Raw genomic sequence first — 23,249 nt, 5'->3', positions numbered from 1 at the left:
TAACCTAATGAGAAATAAAATGCTACATATTTTGTTGTTCAATAATTTTTTTTTCTTTTTCTTTTCTTTTTTTTTTTTTTTTTTTGGCAATCTTCAATTTTATTAGGCTTTGTATTTTTCTATAAACTTTAGATTTTAATTATTTTTGATTATTTTTTTTTATTTGTACCCATTTCTTCTAAAGCATTATTCTAACTTGAATAACAGCAATTTGAAAATAGTATCGTTGATCTTTTGCTCCTCGGTAGCAATAGCATCTTTCTCGTCGCCTTTAACTTCTTTCAATGGGTAAGTAGTTGTTTTGAGAATCAACTCCTCGTTGGCACTAACAACATCCTTGAAGTTCATCTTGTCTTCAACCAATTCGTAACCAACAATTATATCATCTGTGGAGCTAAGACCAATCTTCTTTCTCAATCTTTGGATACGATTAAGAAGCTCTCTTGCCAAACCTTCACTTTCCAACTCAGGATGCAAGTTTGTATCTAACAAAACCAATGTCTCGTATGAGGAACGGCATTCGAGTCCGGCAGTTCCTTCACGTAAACCTTTCACAATCTGAAGGTCTTCCTTAACACAAACAATTCCATCAACATCAATCTTACCGGTCTTGGCAAATTCCTTGACTGCCTCTGAAGAAACCTTTGGAAGGGCTGCTTTGACCTTTTTAGAGTCACCTTTCAATTTCTTTCCAAGAACAGGCCAGTCAGCTGCAAGTGAATATGTAACTCCGTATTTATCTTCATCCTCGGTAATGACAATATCACGGACATTCAATTCACTACTGATGTACTCCTTCAAGGACTCAACATCCTTACGGTACTTAGGATCAGAGTTGATAATGACCAAGCTTTGCAAAGGTGTCTTTAATGAAATCATATTCTTTTCCCTAATGTTTCTTCCCAAATCAATAACTTTTTGCATTCTTGAAACTGCAACCTCAATCTCTTCATCGAAATATTCTTCTCTGACCGATGGGTAAGATAAAAAGTGAACCGACTCAAATTCTTTGGCTTCTGGATTAACACCAATCTTGGTCAAGTAGTCATTGGTAAAGAATTGTCTAATTCTCTGGTAAATACCATCAGCCAAGAATGGAGTAAATGGTGCCATTGCTCTAGACAAAATCAACAATGCTTCAGCCAAGGTGTTGAGACCGTTTTTGGTGTCATTCACGTCATCAGATGAGTAACCTTTAATTCTACGACGGTTGAATCTAATGTACCAATTTGTCAAGTCATCAATGAATTGAAGTAATCTTGGCACAACTGTGTATAATCTGTAACCTTTCATTTCCTCGTGAATGAATTGGATCAAGGACTGAATAGAAGCCAATAACCATCTGTCCATAACATTATCTGATTTCAAATCAGCACTGTAGATGAATTTGTCGCCAGTATTCTTTTCAAACAAGTCGGCACTGTCTTTGAGGAACTTGTATGAGTTGTACCATGGCAAAAGCACGCTGGTCACAATCTCTTTAACACCTTCCTCTTTGAACTTCAAGGTTTCAGCTCTCAACACTGGAGAGTTGATCAAATACAATCTTAAAGCGTCAGCACCGTATTTCTCCAAAAGCAAAGTAGGATCTGGGTAATTCTTTAATCTCTTGGACATCTTCTTACCATCAGCTGCAAGAACAATACCTGTAACAATAACGTTTTGGTAAGGAGCAGTGTTGAACAAGTGTGTTCCCAAAACGGTCAAGGTATAAAACCAACCTCTGGTTTGATCCAAACCTTCAGAGATAAAGTTGGCTGGGAATGCGTCTAAGAACTTTTGCTTGTTCTCAAAAGGATAGTGTTTCGAAGCGTATGGCATCGAACCAGACTCGAACCAGCAATCAAACACTTCCTCGATTCTTCTCAAAGTACCTTTACCCTTTTTAGATGGGATTGTAATGGAATCAATACTTTCACGATGAATATCGGTGATGTCATCACGGCCAGACAATTCCTTCAACTCTTCAATGGAACCAACACAAACCATTTCCTCGTAATCTTCACTCACCCAGATAGGGATTGGTGTACCCCAGTATCTATTTCTAGAAACGTTCCAATCCCTGGCATTGGCAATCCAATTGGAGAAACGCTTCTCCTTGACATGGGATGGAACCCAATTAGTTTTTTCTACATTCTCCAACATTCCGGGAATGACATCACCAACCCTAACAAACCACGCAGGAACAGTTCTATACATCAATGGAGTATCAGATCTCCAGCAGAATGGGTACGAGTGCTTGGCTTGTGAGTTTACCAAAATTCTTCCTTCTTCAACAAGCTTTTTGATAATAACCTTGTCGGCATCCTTAAAGTACATTCCCGCAACCAATTTAGCATCTGCAGTCATCTTACCGACATCGTCGACAACACTTGGAGGAGGTCTGTTTTCATTGATGACACCAGCAGCAGTAGCACAGTTGAAATCGTCTTCACCATATGATGGAGATTGATGGACAATACCAGTACCAGAATCGTTGGTAACGTATGAACCTGGAATAACTCTGAAACCGTGGTCTTTAAAAGTGTCGTAAAAGTAATCAAACAATGGCACGTATTTCAAACCAACCAATTTCTCACCTGGAATCTTCTCCACTACTTTGTATTTGGCCAGCGCTGGCTTTTTGTAGAGAGTAGTGATGAGCTCTTCAAGTAAGATGTAGTACTTTTTGGCTTTTTCATCGTAAATCTTGACATAAGTAAATGTAGGATTAACGGCCAATGCAATGTTTGCTGGCAAAGTCCATGGGGTTGTTGTCCAAGCAACCAAAATAGTGTCTGGGTCATCGACCAATGGGAAAGCAATGGTAATGGCAGGGTCATTAACTTCTTTATAGTTTTGCTGAGCTTCAAAGTTTGACAATGGAGTAGTACAGCCTGTTGAGTAAGGCATGACCCTTAATCCTCTATAAACGGCTCCTTTTTCAAAAAGCTCTTTGAAAGCCCACCATACAGATTCCATAAATGATGGATACAAAGTTTTGTAGTCGTTATCCATATCGATCCATCTACCCAATCTTCTAATGGTGCTTCTCCACTCATCGGCATACCTCATGACAATAGATCTACATTCGTCGTTGTACTTGTCGATACCCATTGCGTAAACATCTTCTTTCGAAGTGATGCCCAACTTTTTGTCAATTTCATGCTCCACGGGCAAACCGTGTGTATCCCATCCAAATCTTCTCTCAACGTGGTGACCATTCATTGTGGCGTAACGTGGAATGATATCCTTCACGGTAGATGACAACATGTGACCGTAGTGTGGGGTACCAGTGGCAAATGGAGGACCGTCAAAGAAGGCAAATGGTGGTAAATCCTTGGTCAACTCTAATGACCTTTGAAAAGCATCAACTTCATCCCACTTTTTGATAACTTCAATCTCTTCCTTGGGGAAACTGAAGGCACCTTGTGGGGTGGCATCATTAGCTGAATCTCCCATAGCTTTAATTTTTTATTATTATTACTGTGGTTTGTTAATGTTGTTGTTGTTGTTGTTGTCGTTGTTGACTAATTACAGCTTTTCGTATTTTTAGAAGAGGTATGTAATCTTTATGTCTACAGTCTAAGGATGTTTTGTATTTTGAGATTTGGAATTTTTCAATTCTGACTAATAAATTTTTTTCTTTCTTTCTTATTTTTAATCTTATTTTTTTTTTTCCTCTTCCTTTTTCTTTCTTCTCATATTTTTTGTTGTTGGTGGTGTTGTTCTGCTTGAATGTGCCATACTTTATATTGGTCGCGCGATTCAATAATTACTATTAGGTTTCTATTGCACTTGTGATTCATCTTTCTTTTTTTTTTATTTTATTTTTTTATTTTTTTATTTTTTTATTTTTTTATTTTTTTAGAGCTTTCTTTTCTCGCATTTGCATCCGATGTTAGAGTTAATGATTACTTTGTTGATTGAAAAATACCATGCTAGTTGAAAAGAGTATACTCAGCAACATTGTTGTATGACTATCAAAGTAGAAAAATTTGGAGAAGTTCTTCGACGAGTATTTGGTAGCTTAGAAAATGTTCCTACAAAAGTTGGCATTGGGCTCTCTGGTGGGCCTGATTCCATGCTCTTGAGCTGGTTGTTGAAGACGACTAATGAACAATTGATGAACAACAGATTGAAGATACATGCCATAACGATTGACCATAGCTTTCGAGCAGGTTCTAAAGTTGAGGCGCAAAAACTAACACCTACTATGAACAACTGGGGTATAAAGCATTCTATTAAATCACTTGATTATGGAGATGCCGACCCAAAGCTTTTCACCAATTTTGAGGAGATTGCACGAATAAAACGTTTTGAAGCTCTAAATGATTTGTGTTGTGAGAAACGTATTCCGTTTTTGTTTCTTGGACATCACAAGGATGATCAAGTTGAAACTTTTGTACAAAGATTACAAGGAAACTCCTCAATCTATGGGTTGGCGGGAACACGTCAGGTCTCGCCCTTACCGTCGAGTCGAGATCTTCCACCACTGGAAACCAAGGATAGACAAGTTTTTTTAGTAAGGCCGCTTTTGGATTTTTACAAAGATGATATTGTAAAAACTTGTGAATTGCATAACATCCCATATGTTATAGACCCAACAAACAAGAATCCAAAACTTACGCGACGAAACTTTTTGCGACAAGTATTTGGTGTCACTCTTCCACATATGCTCAATAAACATGAAAGTGGAAATAATATATCGACAAGTCGCCATGATACACCCAACCCACCACCCCCAACTACATTTCCGTATGCAAACATAATGAAAGAAGAGCTTGCTGCTGCACATAATGAATGTGTTTCTTTAGTGGAAACGTTCGAGGACAAAGCCAACTTACTACATCAAATACTAGTGAGAAATGGTCACTTGAAGAAAGAACCAGCAATAGGTAAGCTAAGTGTTGAATTGCCCCGAGAATTGCTTCTAAATCCTAATAATATTGTAACTAGCAGGTTTTTTTACCAAATCTTGTATCCATACTGCACGTTAAACCACTACCACTGGGCTTATGCAAAACTTGAAAGACTTGTATTGCCTCGAATGGAAGCTTTTGTCCGTGCAGGAAATCTGGGCTCCAAGAAATTCAGTTTGATGAATTTTATTTTTCATGTGACCTATAATGCACTCTCTCCTACAGTTTTCATCGAGATTACACATGCTCCACATTCTCGTTGCGAGTTGCAAAAATATCGATGGCAACAATCTGTGATGAATGGTGCATGGTCAAAATGGCGCTTATTTGGCAAAAGGTACTGGCTCTCATTCAAGTGCAACACTCCTCACGAGAAGGTGGATATTGAGGTTGTGCCATATGATCACAAGTCGATGAAATCATTAATTGATGAATCATTAAGAGATTCTGTTGACTCGTTCAAATTCAATACGAGTTTGAATACATTACCGGTAGTTTTTTTTGATGGAACCATTGTGAGTTTTCCTACATTAGGCTATGAAAGCCACACATTACAACTGAGATGGAAGATTAAGGAGAATAGATTCGGTTACAATTCTGCATTTCTGTCTTCAATTAAGAGTTAGAGTGGTAGAACATATTACTTCAAATGAAGCATTTGCTAGATAATTTTGAAATGTTTATATATTTGTATATTTATATATATATATGTGTTTGTATATATATATGTATATATGTATCACGTGACTTTGATACCGAATGTATATGCAATATATGTACTGTACATTCACGTATATGTATGAATATAGTTTAAATTTTTTTCTTTATTCGGTTTTTGTTTAATCTTTTTTTGTTTATTTTCTTTTTTTCGTTTTTTTTTTTTTTTTTTGCGCTCTCAGCACGAAAATGAGAAACGGAAAGTACGAGACAAACAGGAATTTCTCTTTTTAAACCTCTGCAACTAAAGTTCATTGTAATATTTTTTTTTACTATTATACACCCCCAGATTATAAATCCATGAAGGAATGCCATCTTACTTTCATCATGTTGAAGAAGGAGAGATGCTGAGATTGGCCAACTCTCCGAGCTTTGCATCTCGGCCGAGGTTGCCCACCAAAACTTCTAATTTGCCTCCTCCTGTGCAGCAGATGTTCACGGTTGCTCATCAAAAGATTAGTATCGATGTGGATCTAGCGTCTAATTCAATTGAAGGAATAACGGAACTAACTATTGTACCACTTACCAGTAAACTAAAGGTTGTTAAGTTGGATTGTCGTGAAATGCAAATCAATGCCATTTACATAAATGGAATACGTCACCATAATTATATTCATGACGATTTCCTATACTTGAACAAGAGCAATAATAGTGAAGGAGTAGCGCCGGGTATGGATGGTATCTTTGATATGTATACAGATAAGATCAGTATCCACCAGACATACCTCATTAAACAAAAGTTGGGGTACATGTTCCATGAAAATTACCAGCATACTGAAGAAGGGGTTGATTTGTGGTCAGAAATACTGGGAAGTACACAAGAGCTCAAGATTTTGTTGCCCGAAAATATGAAGTTTGAATTGACGGATCGCAGTGCATTGAATACGCCTCGAGGCAGTCATGCGAATACAATGACGCCGTCTCATCTAAAGTCTAAAACAACTGCGGGTGAGATTTATTCTCCGATAACTATCAAAATTGAATATGAGGTAAAGAATCCACAAAATGGAGTGAGTTTTATAACCAACGATGATATTGAGAAAACTAATTGGCATGCATATACTACAAACACAGAATTCAATGTTTCAACCTCTTCATGGGTCCCTTGTGTTGATAATTTATCAAGCCGAAATACGTGGTCCTTAGAGTTGAGCTTGCCCAGAAGTGTTCGCGACATAGGCAATCCTCGAATCATTGGCTCGAAGGAAGCTATTAGATACACCAAGTCGCAGTTGTACCGAGAAAAAATTGGGAAACAAAAGGAAAGGACAAAAACTTTGAAAACGAAAAATAGAAAAGGACAGGAAAGAAACAAGGTTGGAAATAAAAGAAAGCGAGATCACGACGACAAGGAGGACGATGATGACGAAGAGGCGGAAGAAAAAGAAGAAGAAAAAGAAGAAGAAAAAGAAGAAGAAGAAGAAGAAGAAGAAGAAGATGATGATGATGATGATGAAGTGGACGATGATGATGAGGAGGAGGAAGAAGAACAAGAACAAGAAGAAGAACAAGAGAATGATGAAAACACTGATTTGGTCGTTTGCTCGGGTGATTCCAGTAATGTCAAAGAAACTCCCCATCCTATCGATTTATCCAAAAAGGTTGTGTCGTGGTCTATCTTCAACTCTGTCGCTGCTGTTCATATAGGGTGGGCTGTAGGGTGCTTTGAATACTTTGTCTTGTCAGCAGGCTTGCAACACGATGATAACGATGAATCAGAAACCAGTCTCGATATTGACGAAGCAGAAGAAAAAGCTAAAATATCTACCCCATTAACAATCTATTGTCTCAAAGACGACCTTGATTTGGCAAAAACAACCTGTGCTATTGCGCCAAGAGCGCTTGACTACTTTCTGAACGAATTTGGTTCATTCCCGTTTAGCTCATATAGCATGGCATTTGTTCGGTTTTCACCACAGCAAGCCAACTCCTATGCGGGGCTATCAATCTTGTCATCGTCTCTATTATATCCTCCCGATTTGATTGAGCCCATGTTTGTGACAACTGATATTCTCCTTGAGACCATGGCAGCCCAGTGGTCTGGTGTCAATATTGTACCGAATACTTTTAACGATATGTGGTTGACGATTGGTATGGCTGGTTTTATGGCTATATCATATATTAAACACCTCATGGGAAGTAATGAATATCGATATAAAATTAAGATGATGACGAAACGCATAGTCGAGGAAGATTTCAACAAAAGACCGATTGGTGTACCGTTTTTGAAGTTTCCGGTATCGAATCTTGATTTTGAATTTGTTAGGTTGAAAGCGCCCATCGTTTTTTTCATCTTGGACAACAGAATGACCAAAACTGATAAGTCATTTGGTATGTTGCGAGTCATCCCAAAACTTTTTTTGCAGGCCATGTCTGGTGAATTACCAAATGGCACTTTAAGCTGTGATCATTTTCAACATGTGTGTGAGAAGGTAAACCGAAATAAATTGGATGCTTTTTTTAAGCAATGGGTCTTTGGTGCTGGAGCACCAAGCTTTGTGATCACGCAAAGGTTTAACAAGAAAAAGGGGATGCTTGAAATGACTATACGACAAGTGCAACAACACGATAGGCGGGAGAGAAAATTGGACAAGGATACATATATGAATGATGCTCTTTTTGAGTTGAATGATGAGCCCCTTCTGCAACGACAAAATTTGTTTACTGGTCCGATGACCATTAGAGTCCATGAATCCGATGGAACCCCATATGAACATATCATTCACATTAAAGAAGTAAAAACCACAATTGATCTTCAGCTAAATAAAAAAGTGCGGAAAATTAAGAAGAAAGATGATGGTGTCGACCCGGGAATCCCATTTAATCAATTTGGCGATGCAGTACCGGAGGAAGCAAAGAAGTTGTTTGCTTTGCAAGATTGGGAACGGCGCGATGAGGAGTCACTCGCGACACTGCCTTTTGAATGGATTAGAGGTGATGTTGATTTTGAGTGGATCGCCAATATTGAAGTTCGTCAACCTGATTATATGTTTGGGTCGCAATTAATATACGATCGTGATGTTGAAGCGCAATATGATGCAATCCAGTACTTTGCGTCAGTAGAGAGACTCAATACAGTGTACTGTACCGCGTTGGTTAGGACGCTTTTCGACAAGAGGTACTTTTATGGTGTTCGAATTGCTGCAGCCCAAGCATTGGCTTCCCCGGCGTCAAATCAGCAAACTAATTATCTTGGAATCAAATACTTAATTGAAGCTTTTAAATACTTGCACTGCTTTCCAGGCAGTTCGATACCGAAATCGAATGATTTCGCAGATATCCAAGCATTTCTTATACAAACAGCAATTCCCGATACTCTCAGTAGAGTCACCGACAGTGAAGGAAAAGTGCCAACAATTGTGCGTGACCTTTTATATGATTTGGTCAAGTATAATGACAATTCCATGAATGAATTCCAAGATTCTCAGTACGTGAGCAAGCTAATATTTTCTCTCACACGAAGCGCTATAAGTGGCTGGCGTTCCGATATGGTTGATGAAAAAGATAAGCAATTTGCTAACAAGGTATTTCTGGAGGTTTCAAGGCTTCAAAAACTCGATGAATGGCGACCATCGCACAATAGGATTTTACAGGTTGCTTGTTTCAAAGCCAAAATGAAGATGGTTCTTGTGGGTGCGCATTCGTTATCGAAAGAGGACCTTTTATTCATGACTTTGGATAAGCACCCAATGGAAAGCAGAGTTCGTGCTTTCAAAGGTCTTTTGCTTATGGGTGGTTTTGAATCAAAAGCTTTATTGAATTATTATTTAAAGGTCACAATACTTAATTTCTCTCGTCCAACTTACCGCAGAAAATTGATTGAAACATTGGTTGAATCACTTGTACTTATTGCTGTTCATGGGAAGTTTGTTGCGAATGATGTTAATGAAAATATTAATAAAAGAGTTGGTGACTCCACAAATATTGGTGTTGAACAACTGAGTCGTATCATCATTGATGAGGGCCAAACTTCCAATATGAAGGCTAAACACGATATGATTGCTCGAGCAACCATCAAGGGATCAGTTGAGTTGATTAGGAAAGAATTTTTTCAGAATAACAGTCTCAAAGCAATTATGTGGGAGTTACTTCACACTTCGCTTTTGAGTGCTTATGAAAAACGTAATGTGTTTTTAATTTGCGAAATCTTGTTTGCTCAAAGGGATTCCCTCATAGTCAAGTTACCAATCCCTAGTTTGCCTGTAAAGGAATTGAAGAAGAAAGTTGTAGCTCGCGAAGTTGGCGATGGTATTGTAACATTACGCAGAGAAGGACGATTTAAGATTCAATTATTATCAAGAAAGTCAGCATCAAATTTGCCACCACGTGTAAAGGAAGAGGTTGCCACGCAAAAAACTCCACTAAAATTATCCCTTAAAGCTATAGATTTGACAAACAGTCACGGAAAGAGTAAGACACCTGTTGTGGTTAAAAAAGAGAAATCAGCGACGAATTTGCTGCCGCTGTCGCCATTGTCATCATCACTGCTATTGAATAACCATCAGACCCCGCATCAACAACAACATCAACAGAAACAACAGAAAAAGCCAATGGGACCTCTATTAGTTTCGCGCAATATTCAAGAGCCTGGAATGGTCAAGTTTACTTTACCCAGTGAAAAATTACGCCAAATTAAGGCACATAATCGAAGAGCTATAAATAGTTCGCTTGTGTCGATTGACGGTACAAGTGTTAAGATTCGGTTTGCAAAGAGACATGTGAGTGTACCCAAAGTGCATCGTTACATTAAAATTGATACAAAACGAAGAAAGATTGCGACATCTGTTGTTCCATTTGACAGCGATACTGCGACCAGTGCTGATACCAGTACTGCTACAAGTGCTGCTACCGATACATCTAATGCCTTTGATATTGCTAGCCTGGCTAGTATTACTAAACTTTCTAATCTGCCTACTGTTACTAATGTTGCTGATACTTCGAATTCGCTGTCTTTGTCTAGAGAAATTTCAACGACAAAGAGTCGAGAATCAAGCAGAAGTCAAAGCCCTATTAAGCTTTACTCTCGTGACCTGAATCTGCCATCAAAACAGATTCCACGTATAAAAATGGAAAAGAAGCGATCAAGTAGCCCTGAAAAGAGGCTGGATAATTCGAAGGAAGGAAAAGGATACACTTCCAGAGCGATCACGCCTACGACAGACACGCCAAGTAGCACAAGATCTCTGCCCTCCCCGGCAAATTCAAGCTCCGATGGAAACAAATCGGCTAAGGAGCTCGAATCGCGCAAGAATGATATACGTCGAAAGAATGAAAAACTGACAATGATGGGTAATGGCGGTAAAAAGAATAGGCCAAAAGTTTACATTCATTTTGGTGGCGCTAAAAAATAGACGAGTAAAAGGACATATATGTATATATGTATGAATAGAAGTATAATATCCACACACACACATACATACATGCACTCACGCACGCTTCGATGTGATATTATCGGAACAGTATTTATACATAAAGCGATATTTCATTTGATTAAATTATATATAGAATTCCTCTCTAAACTATTTTGTTTCGTATCATGTAATCAGTTTCTGAAATTGGTCTCATTAATTGACTACATAGAACTAAAAAAAAATAAAAACAAAAAAATAAAAAATAAAAAATAAAAGAGAAAGAAAAAGAAGAAGAAGAAGAAAAAGAAAAAGAGAGAGGAAAAGAGACTGAAAACTAAGCGAGCGCACCGGCAAAGAGTAAAAGAAATAACACAAAACAACGCAACTATAACTTCAATCCACGATCATTCATTATAGATATTACAAGTCACCCATCAATTCCATTTCAACATTACCCCTTTTCTGTTTCTTTCTTCAATTCCCATTCCTCTCTCTAGGGCCCTCTGAAACCAAGCATTTCATTCCATACATATGCTACAACATGTCTTTCAGCAACCCCGCATTTAGTGTTTCAAAGTCAAGTCCCACTACTTCGGCCTCAACAGGTACCCTTGCAGATAGTGAAGCTTTGGGGCAAATCCAAACCTCCAAGAAGAAAGAGCATCAATCAAAACCCACCTCGCCATTAAAGAGCCGCGCGGCTTTGACGTCGTTTAAAGGTAATGATGCTAATGCAATGCAAACAAGCATTTCCACCAACACAAATGCTAAAGAAAAGGATAAGACTCAAACCCTGACCGATACAAAGATTGCGACCAATACCAAACAAACAAATACAAATACAAATACAAATACAAATACAAATACAAATACAAATACAAATACAGAGACCAAGACCAAGACCCAGACCAAGACCCAGACCAGTACCGATACCTCTGCATCTGCATCTGACATTGAAAATAAGTCGTCGCCTGTGCCGTTGTCTTTTTTGCGAGATGGTAAGAACGAGTCAACAGCTCAAGATAGGAATCCAGCAACTCCTTCGAGCTCCGCTTCGGGATTAACATTGAGCCCCACAATTGCAGCACCTGCAATTGTTACATTGAACAACGAAACAAGCAAGCAAAGTACAAACTCAAACAAAACTAATCTAATTGGACTATTCGACAAGTTTGATCTTCATTCAAACTCTGAGACACACGCAGATGAAGAAGCTACTGTGGAGTCCACTTTTGAGCCGAACTTGAACGAAAAATCTGAGCTTTCTGATGATGAATTGAAATTAGAAAAGATGGACCTGGGTCCAAACCTGTTGCTGGGTCTGGCTACCAAAGACGGGCTGTCATCGTATCCTGTAGCTGCAAAACTTGAAAATTATGAAGGCAAAGAAGATGTAATGAACGAAGAGGAAAAAAGCGGTGATTGCAAAGGAGGTGGTAAGGGAGATGACAAAGGAGAAAAAAGTGGAGAAAAACGAGTTGAAACCATTGAGAAAGTAAACATCACTGCTCACTTGATGATGACTATGCAACCATACTTTCCACCCAAGGATAGCGTAGAAGATGAAGGTAGTCATGGAGAGCCAAAAGTTGACAATCCGATAACAGACAAGGTTCCGATTAACAAAGCAAAAACTGATACAAATGAATCCAATGACAACAAAGCACAATTAGAAGCCGACCTGCACTCCCAAGAGACTCTGAAAAAGGATACAATTGGAAATAAGGTGGAGGAGGATAAAAAAGAAATGAGATCTATCAATGTGCCGACAACTGAATCGGAAAGACATGCTGGCTCTGATACATCCACAACTCACTTGAATAAAGAAGATAAATTGTCGACAAGTTCTCAAAATACCCAAGAAGATTTTCCAAAATTGGCGACTCTGGGTCCACAAGCGCGAAAGCAAGATTTGATTGAGTTGGATGGAACTGAAGCGGATCGTACTGGTAATGAGGATATTGAGATAAATCCATTGGAAAAACCTTCGATTGAATCTTTGGAAAAGCACATCCTGGTTGAGAATCAAGAGGATGGCAAAAATCAGCCCAAAAGTGCAATTCATATTAATAATAATGTTAATCCAAATGAACAGCATCAGCAATCCCACAAGTCGTTTGATTTTCAAACTTTTTTAACTCAATTGAGGAAAAAATCTGCCGATCCGTTGGTTAGGTATATTCGATCGTTTTTGGGCTCGTACATTAAACAGGGTGCAACATTTACTGCTGATCAAAGAGTCACTGTTATTGCCGACTTTAAAGCATTTATATATGAGAAATTCAAGTTGTACGAACCATTTAAATCTATGGATACTATTGACTTGGAAAATTCGCGAGAAGGGTTGGAAAAACTAGTCATGAATCGTTTACATGATATATGTTTTCCTCCAGAAGTTTTAAAACATTCATTTCATCAGGAAATCCCCGAGGCATACAAGAATGATTTATTAGATGACAAAAAGTTTGCTCTTCAGTTGGAAAAGTTCAGTTGGCTTAACGCATCCCATTTTGATATAGACATGACTCAATTGAGCACTCTCAGGCTCAAGGAGGGCCAAAATTTTCTTGATTATGCCATTCAAGAATTGAACAAGATCAACAAATACCGTGCACCAAGAGACAAAATTATTTGCATTTTAAATTCATGCAAGATTATTTTTAGCTACTTGAAACTCAGCAAAATGGAGACCAACGCTGATGCGTTTGTGCCATTGCTTATTTTGGTCATATTAAAGGCCAAGACAGATCATTTGATCAGTAACATTCATTACATTGAAAACTTTCGTGGAGAGGAATGGCTTTTGCATGGAGAGACCAGCTACTATCTTTCTTCTGTACAAGGTGCAATCAATTTCATCAATAATATCAGCATAGATGAGATTACAATTTCACAAGAGGAATATGATGCGCATATGGAGGCATGGGAAGCACAGAGAAAACAGATTGAGAAACGCGAAGAAGAACTTGAATGGGCAAGGCAAGAAGAACTTCGAGCATTGGTTGAGCAGGAAGAAAAAGAAGAAGCTGAAGCTGAAGCTGAAATTCAACGACAACATTCGGCACCACCGCCTCCTCTTACATCAAAGTTAAATCCAAGGACCCAGAACCGCGAAAGAAGCTATAGTTTGCCTAAATCTAGAGAAAGAAGTCTTAGCCAACCAAAACCTCGTCATCCTCTTCCACGCAGTGAATCGCTTCAGCGTCTTCAGCAGTCTGAAGAGTCTTTGGGTTTTGGCAATGGGCTTTCTCCATCGCGTGTGTTGTTGTCGAGCGCGGAGATGTTTTCGAGATCCATTTCGAATTTCTTATCTCCTCTGCCGAATGAGGCAGAGCACCCAGGAGCCCATTCAAACGAACCATCCTCTTCTTCGCATCCTCCAGCTGCAACTTCGTCTACTTCTTCATCCCCGCGTCGTCGTGCGAAAACGATGGTTTCACCTCCACCACCAGCATTGCCTCCAAGAAACAATCTGCATACATCTATCCTGCAGGAGGAAACTTTTTCCACTGAAGCTGTTTATCAACCACCAGCGCCTGCACAAGAAGAGGTGAATTCAGAGCAGATGAAAAAAGCATATGATATCCTTCGGGAGGTGTTTCCTACATTGGACACACATATCTTGAAAGATGTAATTTTCATCAATAAGGGAGATGTAGATGTGTGTATAGATGCCTGTCTTCCTCTAGTTGATGGGTAGGAGTTGTTTTGTTTGGTATTATAGATAGAGTTCTATTTAAATTCATTAATTATTCATTATTTTCTAATTTTGCAATGAGAACAAAAAAAATTCTGAGGTAGTGAAGTGGATTAGTAGGTTGTTTTTTCTAGATTTTTTTGGATTTCTTTGTAATCATCAATTTGTGTAAAATCAACGCAAAAATTATATGAATTTCGACAACTTCCAAAATACGTTTGTTACGTTTTAAATTTTCGTTGGTCGACAATAAATATATTCAATACTTCTTGTTTCATTATCCTATATCAACATATACATTTAATACGATTATCATCATCATCATCAACATCAACATCGTCATCACCATCAACATCATCGGTCCGTATTATTTCGTTCAAAAAAAGTCATATCTTGTTGTATCGCGCGGAATAACCTTCCCTTTTCAGGGGTTGTTTTCCCGTAAACAAATCACATGACACAAAGTTCGTATTGGCGATTTCTTCTCCTTTTCTTTTTCTCTTCTCCTTCTCTTCTTTTACCCGCTCTTCTTAATCGCGCTAGAAGTTTGCAACCCACTGGATCTTTATACCCAATCGAGTCAAGTAATGCATATCCCTCTTGTTCGTTGCAAGTCAATCTTCACCCCATGAAGCAGGTTACCTTTATACTCTTTAACTCTTTTCTGGTTTCCCCAAAATAAACTCTATAAATATAGATCAAATGTCTTCCAAACTGTTTTTAAAAAAATACTACAATTGTTTTTTTTTCTCTTTCTTTTCTATTATCATCAAACAAATTAAGGTTATATATTTCAAATACTTTAACCGAATTTATAATTAAAATCAAACTAATTAGTCCTACAACGAAAAGGTAACAACCTATTAAATAATCGCTAAATTCAAGATGCCTATGCAATACAAACCATCAGCTGAAGCTCAACAAGTCAAGCCACCACAAATTCCATCGCCAGGAAACAATTCCTTTTTGGGTGATATTTTCACTTCCGATGCTCCAAAGGATAAACAGATTTCATGTGGATTCTACAAGCAAGAGAAAGGTGAGCCATTGGTGTATTCTTACGATTATGACGAAATGAAAATCATCTTGGAAGTCGAAGGAGAGTACACCTTGACCGACGAGACAGGATACAAGGTCAGTGTTTCCCCAGGTGACGTTTTCTACTTTCGAAAGGGTACCACCATCACTTTCGAGACTACCGGATACGGATTGGCATTCTTTACTGGTTTGAGACCAAACGGTACAGCTTAAAACTGGGTTAAAGAAGGATTTTTGATGAGTTAAAAACTGTTGACTGAACCATGGGGTAATAAATACTCTTTATAGAAGCAATAACAAAAACGATAAAATGCATTGAAATTGAATAGAATCTAGTATTTGATAAGCGGGCAAGTGAGCTGACTAGCCAAAATTAATTACTCTTTTTAAAAACTTGTAAGGAAGCCGCGTCGTGTTTGACTCGAACTCTTTTTTCCGCGCACTCAAATTGAGCGGAGTCGAGATCGGGAGAGAGAGAGAGAGAGAGGAAGAAGAAGAGAGAGAGGAAGAGAGGGAGAAGATCGAAGCTTTTGGAAACATTCGAATTTACAACTACTCGCCACAAAAATATCAACCAGATCAACAGATAAAGTTATAATTGTATTACTAGTTAGAACCACTTATCTATCAATTACAATTCAATATGCCAATTGACTACTCTAAATGGGACAAGATTGAAATCTCTGATGATTCGGATATTGAGGTGCATCCAAATGTGGATAAGAAATCCTTCATTAAATGGAAGCAAAGGGATATTCACGAGAAGCGGGCTCAACGAAACATTGAAATCAAATCAATCTTGGTGCAATTAACCATGTATGCAAAACTAAACACTAGAGTAGAATACTTGACTGAACAACTCAAACCTGAACAGTTTTTGGAAAATGAGGTGGTCATGAAAACTCTTGATGCCAAGTTTGACCCTAAGGAGAAGTTCAACTATGAAAAGCTCATCAAAGAAAAGGGCGACACTTTGAGAAAAGGATTAAAGGATTTGCATTTTGAGCCAGAGGAGACAGAAAATACGCCCTGCTACAACGAGATGATTGAGGACTTGCTTATACAAATCAAGGACGATCATCCAGATGCAAAGACTGACGGATTTAAATTAGTAGAATACTTGAAAGAGCATAGAGCCAAGATCGATGATGTTATGAGCAAACAAACAATTAAATTGGACGACCTTTTGTACCAAAAAGCCCAATTGATTGTAAGCGACGACTTACACACTGGGTTTGATCGATCTTTTATGAATAAAGATAAAGGCGATGAAGAAGAAGATGATGATGACGGCCAGAAAGGGAAGAGGAACGTCAAGGATCAAAATAAACCCACCAAAAAGGAAACAGTCACAGCCAGCGAAACTGTTAATACATCATCAAGAACTTTGGGTAACGCTGCACCATCTGCGTCATCTGCACCATCTGCGTCATCTGCGTCATCTGCGTCATCTGTGCCATCTGCGTCATCTCAGTCGTCATCCTCTTCCAGAACAGCTCAGGTTTCTACAGGCGAGAAATCTGAGGCGGATATACTAGACGAGTTGGAACTTAAACCGGAGACTGAAAAGTTTGGTAAATTACCAACGACGAGTTTATCCGATTCCGCAGACTTCCTCATAAAACACACCAAGATCTGCACTGAGCAGCAGAAGGATGCATTGATGATGTCAGCATTCGATGCTCAATTGGAGGGAAATACTACACGCTTGAAGCAGATTGTGCACCAGGCACTCATTTTGCAATATATTGTGCAATTGAAAGGGTCCAACACATCCCGCGATGATACCATCCGTGCTATCAAGTTATTCTTTAGTAAATTCCAAAGTGAAGAAAAAATGCAAGCGTTTTTCAATGAAGAGTTCACAAATACTGTAAACCATATTATTCAAAGGTGTAAAATCATTAAACAAGAACAAGAGGAGCGTGCTGCAGCAGCAAATACAGAAGGTGATGGAAACGACGAAGAAGCCTTGATTCAATTACGTGCTTTGGATGAAAACACTACTTTATCGGTCAATATACCTGAAGAAGGTACGCAAGAATACGAAATTTTTAAAACAAAATTACCAGTAGAGTTTCAAAGGGCAATCATGACTCAAAGTCTTGATGAAGTGAACAAGGAGTTTGCTAAATTAAAAGTGGAAGATGCCGAAAAGATTTTGGAAATTTTTAACGAATGTGGTGCAATTGGTGTCAGTGGTTACTTGGAAGATGAACAGGAATTTGAAGAATTGAAAAAAGAATACAATGAGCAGGAGCACGCTGATCACTTTACTAAAACAGGTGACGCTATATCAAATGTATCTGAACAACAAACGGATACTAACGATATAGTCGATTAGGACTGAGTATGATTACAGAAAAAGAACCAAAAAAGAAAGAAAAAAGACAAAGATCGGATCAGAAATCGAACCCGGTTTCGGATTTGGATTTGAATTCGTAATCGAAATCTGCATAAACAACAAAGAAAGAACAACAATAACAACAATTAATGAGAATATCGGTTGTTTTGTAGTGAATTTGTATATGAATAGATATCATGTCTTTTTTGCAGTAAATAAAAATGTACTTGTATACGTCTGCACCATCTAACAGACAAATAAGATTTAAGAGAATAAAAAACCAGATGGAAATATAGAATTCCCATTTGAATCAATTTGAAAGTCAGTTTAGCAAAAAAAAAAATAAAAATAAAAAACAATAACAATAACAGAAAGTGTTAAGAACCAACATTGGCACAATTTATTGTTAGCCGCATTTGCTGCGATTAGCTCCAAATTAAACACTTTTTCTTTTTCAGATTAAAAGTATTCAGGATCAAATAAGTGAAACGACTAGATTACCGATATTACTGTTGTGAGTATGGGTTCAACCCCTGTTGTAGGTGAGAAAGTAAAGCATTTGCTTGATCTTGAGGTGACTGTTGTTGCTGTTGTAGTTGTTGTTGTTGCTGCTGATTTTGTTTTTGTTTTTGCTGCTTTAGAAACTCCTCCTGTTGTTTCCGGGGATGTTGGTATCCGGCACTGTTACTTCCTCCTATTCCTCCATAGCTGGGTGGTGGTACATTTCCGTATGGTAGTTGCCCATTTAAGGTTCCACCATAGTTGTTACGACGATGGTTTTGGCGCTTGGGTCCAGACGGTCTCCGTCCTCCTCTACTATCGCCCCGACGTCCAATATGGCCACCCTCATTGTAATTTATCTTTGGAACTTGTCCATAAGGTTGAGGTTGTGGCGGAGACTGACCATAAGGTTGTAATTGCACTGGTTGCGTTGTAGACTGGCTATATGGCTGTGGTTGTGGTTGCATAGGTTGCATTGGTTGCATTGGTCGATGAGCCGATTGTGTTATAGGCTGACTATATGTTTGTGGTTGCGCTGGTTGCTGTTGAGGAGCAATGAACGAAGTAGTCTCTTGCGGATTTTGTTGTTGCAAGATGCTAATCATACTTTGAACTTGACTTGGATTTAGTCCTTGCAACATCTGCATCAAGTTATTCGAGTCAGGTTGAGTATGAGGCTGTGATCCAAACTGATTAAAAGATGGCGCTATCTGTGGTGAGCCAAATTGGAAAGCCAGCAGGGGCTGCATATTCTGGGCAGGCATGGCAGATACAGATGAAGCATACATTGAGTTTGGACCAACAGCAACACCTGAAACACTTGGAACACTAGAAAACAGAGGATATTGTTGCTGCGGGTTTGAGTATTGCAGAAATTGGTCGTGGTTTTGCTTCCAATCTTGATTATGATTCTGTTTAAAACCACTATCATGGTTTCGATCGCCACGACTGTGCTTCTGTTGTCTGTCCATTTGGTTTTTACGACCAAAATGAGCTTGATTGTTGCGCTGATTCTCATTTCGATCTTTCTGAGCAGTATTTAGCTGTTTAGAATCGGCAAATTCGTATGCTGGTAGATTGTCGCCATATTGCTGATGTTTTGCAGCTTTCAATACTTCACTAGCCTCCTCAGGCTCGATATCAGCATATTCGTCAAATTTGATTTCGCCTTCGTCGTTTTCCTCGTACGTCTGTACATCCACCTTATTCTCCTTCACAACACATACACCAAGAACACCTGAGTATGCTGCCTCGCTCAAAACGTCGCTTAGATCCTGTTGTGCCACATCTTCTAGATCGAATGTAACACGAGCATTGGCAATAGCCTTTTGCACTCTGCGAACAAAAGAAATTGATGATTTATCAGTTATCACGATAATACAATCACGATTTAATTTCTGTTTTTTTCGAGTGCTTGTTTCATCATCTTCATCTTCTTCTTCTTCTTCTTCTTCTTCTATGTCTCCTTTTTCCGGGTCATCTACTTTCTGGGCTGTACTATCTTTTTCATTCTCGTGCTGTTGTTGTTGTTGTTGTTGTTGTTGTTGTTGTTGTGCTTCTCTTTCACGCCCTCTTCCGTCTAAAGCTATAGAGGCGTTATTTGCATCTCTGTGACTGGCTGCCTTGGGTTTTAACGGCTTTGACGGATCAAATCTCAAGTATTTATTATGTAATGGAACATTACTCTCGCCTTTAACACAGTCGGCGCAAGCATCAGCGGTCTTGAATTGTACAAACCCATAACCACCTTTGATAAGCACTTGCTCAACCTCGCCATACTTGTTGAATATACGAAACAAATCTCGCTTGGAAATGGTGTTTGCCGGTAAATTACCTACAAATAGTCTCAGTTTGTCAGGATAGTCGTCCCAGTCTTGCAATCTTGTAAAACGGTTTTCACGTTCAATGAATTCCTTGTATTCTGATTCTTCTTCTCTAGTTGGTGAGATTGTTATGTTAGGACGACGGCAAAATTCATTAACTGGTATTAGTGGAATGGAATTTCTTATGTTGCTTGATGGTTTATTGTAAGAGTATACTTGATCGTAGTTGTTAAAAGAATCCTGGAGTTCTGCACACTTAATCTCCATTTCCTTCAGAAGAATTTGTGACTGCTCAAATGGTGACAAACTACCAAAGTTGGGGTTTTTCTCAGTTTCGGCCAAAAGTACAGTATCATACAAGTCCTTAATCATTTGCATCTCTCTACTCTGTCCACTTTGCTCTGAAGAAGAGGGTGGTGCGTTTGACGAGGCTACAATTTCTGGCGATGATGACAATATCGATTTATTGCCTTTGCCACCCTCGTATTTATCTTCATTACTATGATCATCATCATCTTCTTCATCTTCATCATTATCATCATTGCCTAATCTGATATCTTCTTCACTACCATTGGGGCTAGGCTCGATTTCTTCTCGGCCCTCCTTGAACCTTACAGTTTTTACTATTGGTGTCACAGATTTGGATTTTGCCGTCACCAAATCATCTAAACTCTCGGGATCATAATCATCGTCATCTTCTTCGTGTTCTTCTTCATGATTTTCTTCTTCTCCTTTATCATTGTTATTGTCAACAATATCTACTGAGGAGACATCTTCACGCTCCACCAAATCATCATTGCCTACTGATGCGGTATCGTTCAGATCGTCGTCGCTTTCGTTGGTTTGTACCGATTTTGCTTGATTTACATCAGTCTCAAAAGACAAAGCATAATTCTTACTTTCTGCTTCAGAATCTTTTTCAAAACCAACTTTTTGGACATCACCACTGTTTGGACTACCCAATTTATTCAATTCGTCGGTGTATTCTACTTTGTTTGGGGCACTTGATAGCTGGTCAACATTACTACTTGGCTCTTGCGCATTGTCCCCAGTACCCGTAACTGCGTCAATGTGAACTTCAGAATGACCAACAGAATCACTGGCATCTGCAGTCTTTTTCTTCTTCTTACTCAATGATATTGGACTTACTTCCATTGTAGTCGGTTTTGATTTTTCCTTTTTTAATTTCTGTATTTTGAGGAAATCAATGGAAAAGAAAATTTAAAATCACAAAATGTACCACTTTTCCGTTAGCTACTTGATTAAAAAAAATAAAACAGATAGAACAATAATGACTAATGGTCAAAGTCTTGGGTTCAGGCTAATTAAACTAGCGTGAAGTTTTCTGCTCGTTGTCAAAGAAGGAAAAAAAAATGAATTGGGAAGAGAATGGGGTAACTGGTGATTTTATGTTCGATTTCGAGTGTTTTAAATAATTAAAAGAAAAAAAAAAGAAGAAAAAAAAGAAAAAGAAAAAGAAAAAAGAGTATTGTTTGTGAATTTCAATTCAATTGGTAGCGAGTTTTGTAGCAGATCACTGGAACAATAGAGCTTACGTAATTTATACATAATGAGTACCAATACAGGCAAAGCCAAAACATCATGAAACTCTCTCAAAATCCAAATCATACTTCTTCTTCTTCTTCTTCTTCTTACGTTTACTCTTGCTTCTTTCCCTCCGTTGTTCAAACCAAACCATACTATATTTCTATCTTACTTATTTGCAAGGACTTTAATAATCTGTTCTCTTGCTTTGGCCTTTTTATTCTAAACAGATCTTCCATATTCAAGTGCAAATAGTCAATCTTAAGATGGCATTATTTCAGAACTTCAATACACATTCACTACGTTCAACAAGAGGCTTTAAGCTCAAGCAGTCTTCACCTACATCGAGTCCTCAACTAGCTACGAGCTCCCCACAAAATAATCAAAACTATCTGTCACAACTTAATCAGTCTAATAACCCTTATGAATACCAAACTATAAACAAAGCGCCGACTATCGCAAACAACAACTTCAACAACTTCAACCAACTGCTGCTGCCGCTGCAACAACAACAACAGCAACAGCAACAGCAACAACAACAGCAGCAGCAACAACAACAGGTTTCTACACACCGGGATATCAGAAACTATGCGGAACAAACCTTGGGTTCGGATAATGCATTGATTCAAGCTGTTAAATTACCTAAAGATGAAGATCTCAATGAGTGGCTTGCTATCCACGTTGTTGATTTTTATAACCAGATTAATATGCTTTATGGTGCTATAACTGAATTTTGTTCACCTTTGACATGTCCTAGAATGATTGCTACCGAAGAATATGAATATTTATGGCAAGATTCGAACCCGGTGCAGGCTGTAGATGGGAGTACCCTGCAAATGCAAATACTGCCCAAAAGACCTGTCTCTTTGCCTGCGTGTGAATACATTGAGAACTTGATGAATTGGGTGCAAAATTTTTTTGATAATGATAATATTTTCCCTTCCAAGATTGGAGCTCCATTTCCTCAACAATTTCCAAACTTGGTCAAGACAATTTTCAAGAGATTATTCAGAATTTATGCGCATATTTATTGCCATCATTTCCATGAGATTAGCGAATTGGGATTACAGAGCCACTTAAATACCAGTTTGAAACACTATGTGTTATTGGCAAATGAGTTCAACTTGATCAGTAGGAGGGACTATGGACCATTGGAGGATTTGGTCGATACTATGTTGAACCGTTAGCTTCAAAAGCATGGAAGGATTTAGAAAAAAAGTGCATATGGAGAGAGCAATTTTTGTTTTACAAGTCGTTTTCTTTATCGGAATCTTTTCTTTAAAGAGAGTGAACCAGTGTGTAATAATGTACATGTATGTGTGTTTGTGCGGT

The 23,249-nt window shown here is 38.4% G+C and overlaps 8 protein-coding genes across 8 annotated transcripts; 6 read left to right on the top strand and 2 right to left on the bottom strand. All coding sequences in view use genetic code 12, as the record gives it.

Annotated features, from left to right (window-relative positions):
• Positions 1-186: 186 nt before the first annotated feature.
• On the bottom strand, positions 187-3,441 carry ILS1 (isoleucine--tRNA ligase; the record flags this gene model as incomplete). Its single annotated transcript, XM_001523972.2, has 1 exon — positions 187-3,441. The coding sequence occupies one exon, from the start codon at positions 3,439-3,441 to the stop codon at positions 187-189; it is 3,255 nt and encodes a 1,084-aa protein (XP_001524022.2).
• Positions 3,442-3,955: 514 nt separating this feature from the next.
• On the top strand, positions 3,956-5,527 carry PVL30_005561 (uncharacterized protein; the record flags this gene model as incomplete). Its single annotated transcript, XM_001523970.2, has 1 exon — positions 3,956-5,527. The coding sequence occupies one exon, from the start codon at positions 3,956-3,958 to the stop codon at positions 5,525-5,527; it is 1,572 nt and encodes a 523-aa protein (XP_001524020.2).
• Positions 5,528-5,926: 399 nt separating this feature from the next.
• taf2 (Transcription initiation factor TFIID subunit 2) lies at positions 5,927-10,969 on the top strand (the record flags this gene model as incomplete). Its single annotated transcript, XM_001523968.2, has 1 exon — positions 5,927-10,969. The coding sequence occupies one exon, from the start codon at positions 5,927-5,929 to the stop codon at positions 10,967-10,969; it is 5,043 nt and encodes a 1,680-aa protein (XP_001524018.2).
• A 541-nt stretch (positions 10,970-11,510) lies between these two features.
• On the top strand, positions 11,511-14,669 carry PVL30_005559 (uncharacterized protein; the record flags this gene model as incomplete). Its single annotated transcript, XM_001523967.2, has 1 exon — positions 11,511-14,669. The coding sequence occupies one exon, from the start codon at positions 11,511-11,513 to the stop codon at positions 14,667-14,669; it is 3,159 nt and encodes a 1,052-aa protein (XP_001524017.2).
• Positions 14,670-15,557: 888 nt separating this feature from the next.
• Positions 15,558-15,917, top strand: PVL30_005558 (uncharacterized protein; the record flags this gene model as incomplete). Its single annotated transcript, XM_001523966.2, has 1 exon — positions 15,558-15,917. One exon carries the CDS (start codon positions 15,558-15,560, stop codon positions 15,915-15,917), a length of 360 nt encoding a protein of 119 aa, XP_001524016.2.
• Positions 15,918-16,347: 430 nt separating this feature from the next.
• On the top strand, positions 16,348-18,048 carry CDC37 (hsp90 co-chaperone Cdc37; the record flags this gene model as incomplete). The annotated part of the gene is made up of 1 exon (XM_001523965.2): positions 16,348-18,048. The coding sequence occupies one exon, from the start codon at positions 16,348-16,350 to the stop codon at positions 18,046-18,048; it is 1,701 nt and encodes a 566-aa protein (XP_001524015.2).
• Positions 18,049-18,554: 506 nt separating this feature from the next.
• Positions 18,555-21,527, bottom strand: NAB3 (nuclear polyadenylated RNA-binding protein 3; the record flags this gene model as incomplete). Its single annotated transcript, XM_001523964.2, has 1 exon — positions 18,555-21,527. One exon carries the CDS (start codon positions 21,525-21,527, stop codon positions 18,555-18,557), a length of 2,973 nt encoding a protein of 990 aa, XP_001524014.2.
• Positions 21,528-22,183: 656 nt separating this feature from the next.
• MOB1 (Mitotic exit network component) lies at positions 22,184-23,104 on the top strand (the record flags this gene model as incomplete). The annotated part of the gene is made up of 1 exon (XM_001523963.2): positions 22,184-23,104. One exon carries the CDS (start codon positions 22,184-22,186, stop codon positions 23,102-23,104), a length of 921 nt encoding a protein of 306 aa, XP_001524013.2.
• Between the last annotated feature and the right edge of the window lie 145 nt (positions 23,105-23,249).

This window comes from Lodderomyces elongisporus, chromosome 8, assembly GCF_030384665.1.
Source record: "Lodderomyces elongisporus chromosome 8, complete sequence".
Classification (NCBI taxonomy): Eukaryota; Fungi; Ascomycota; class Pichiomycetes; order Serinales; family Debaryomycetaceae; genus Lodderomyces; species Lodderomyces elongisporus.
This window is presented reverse-complemented; position numbering and strand designations above follow the sequence as displayed.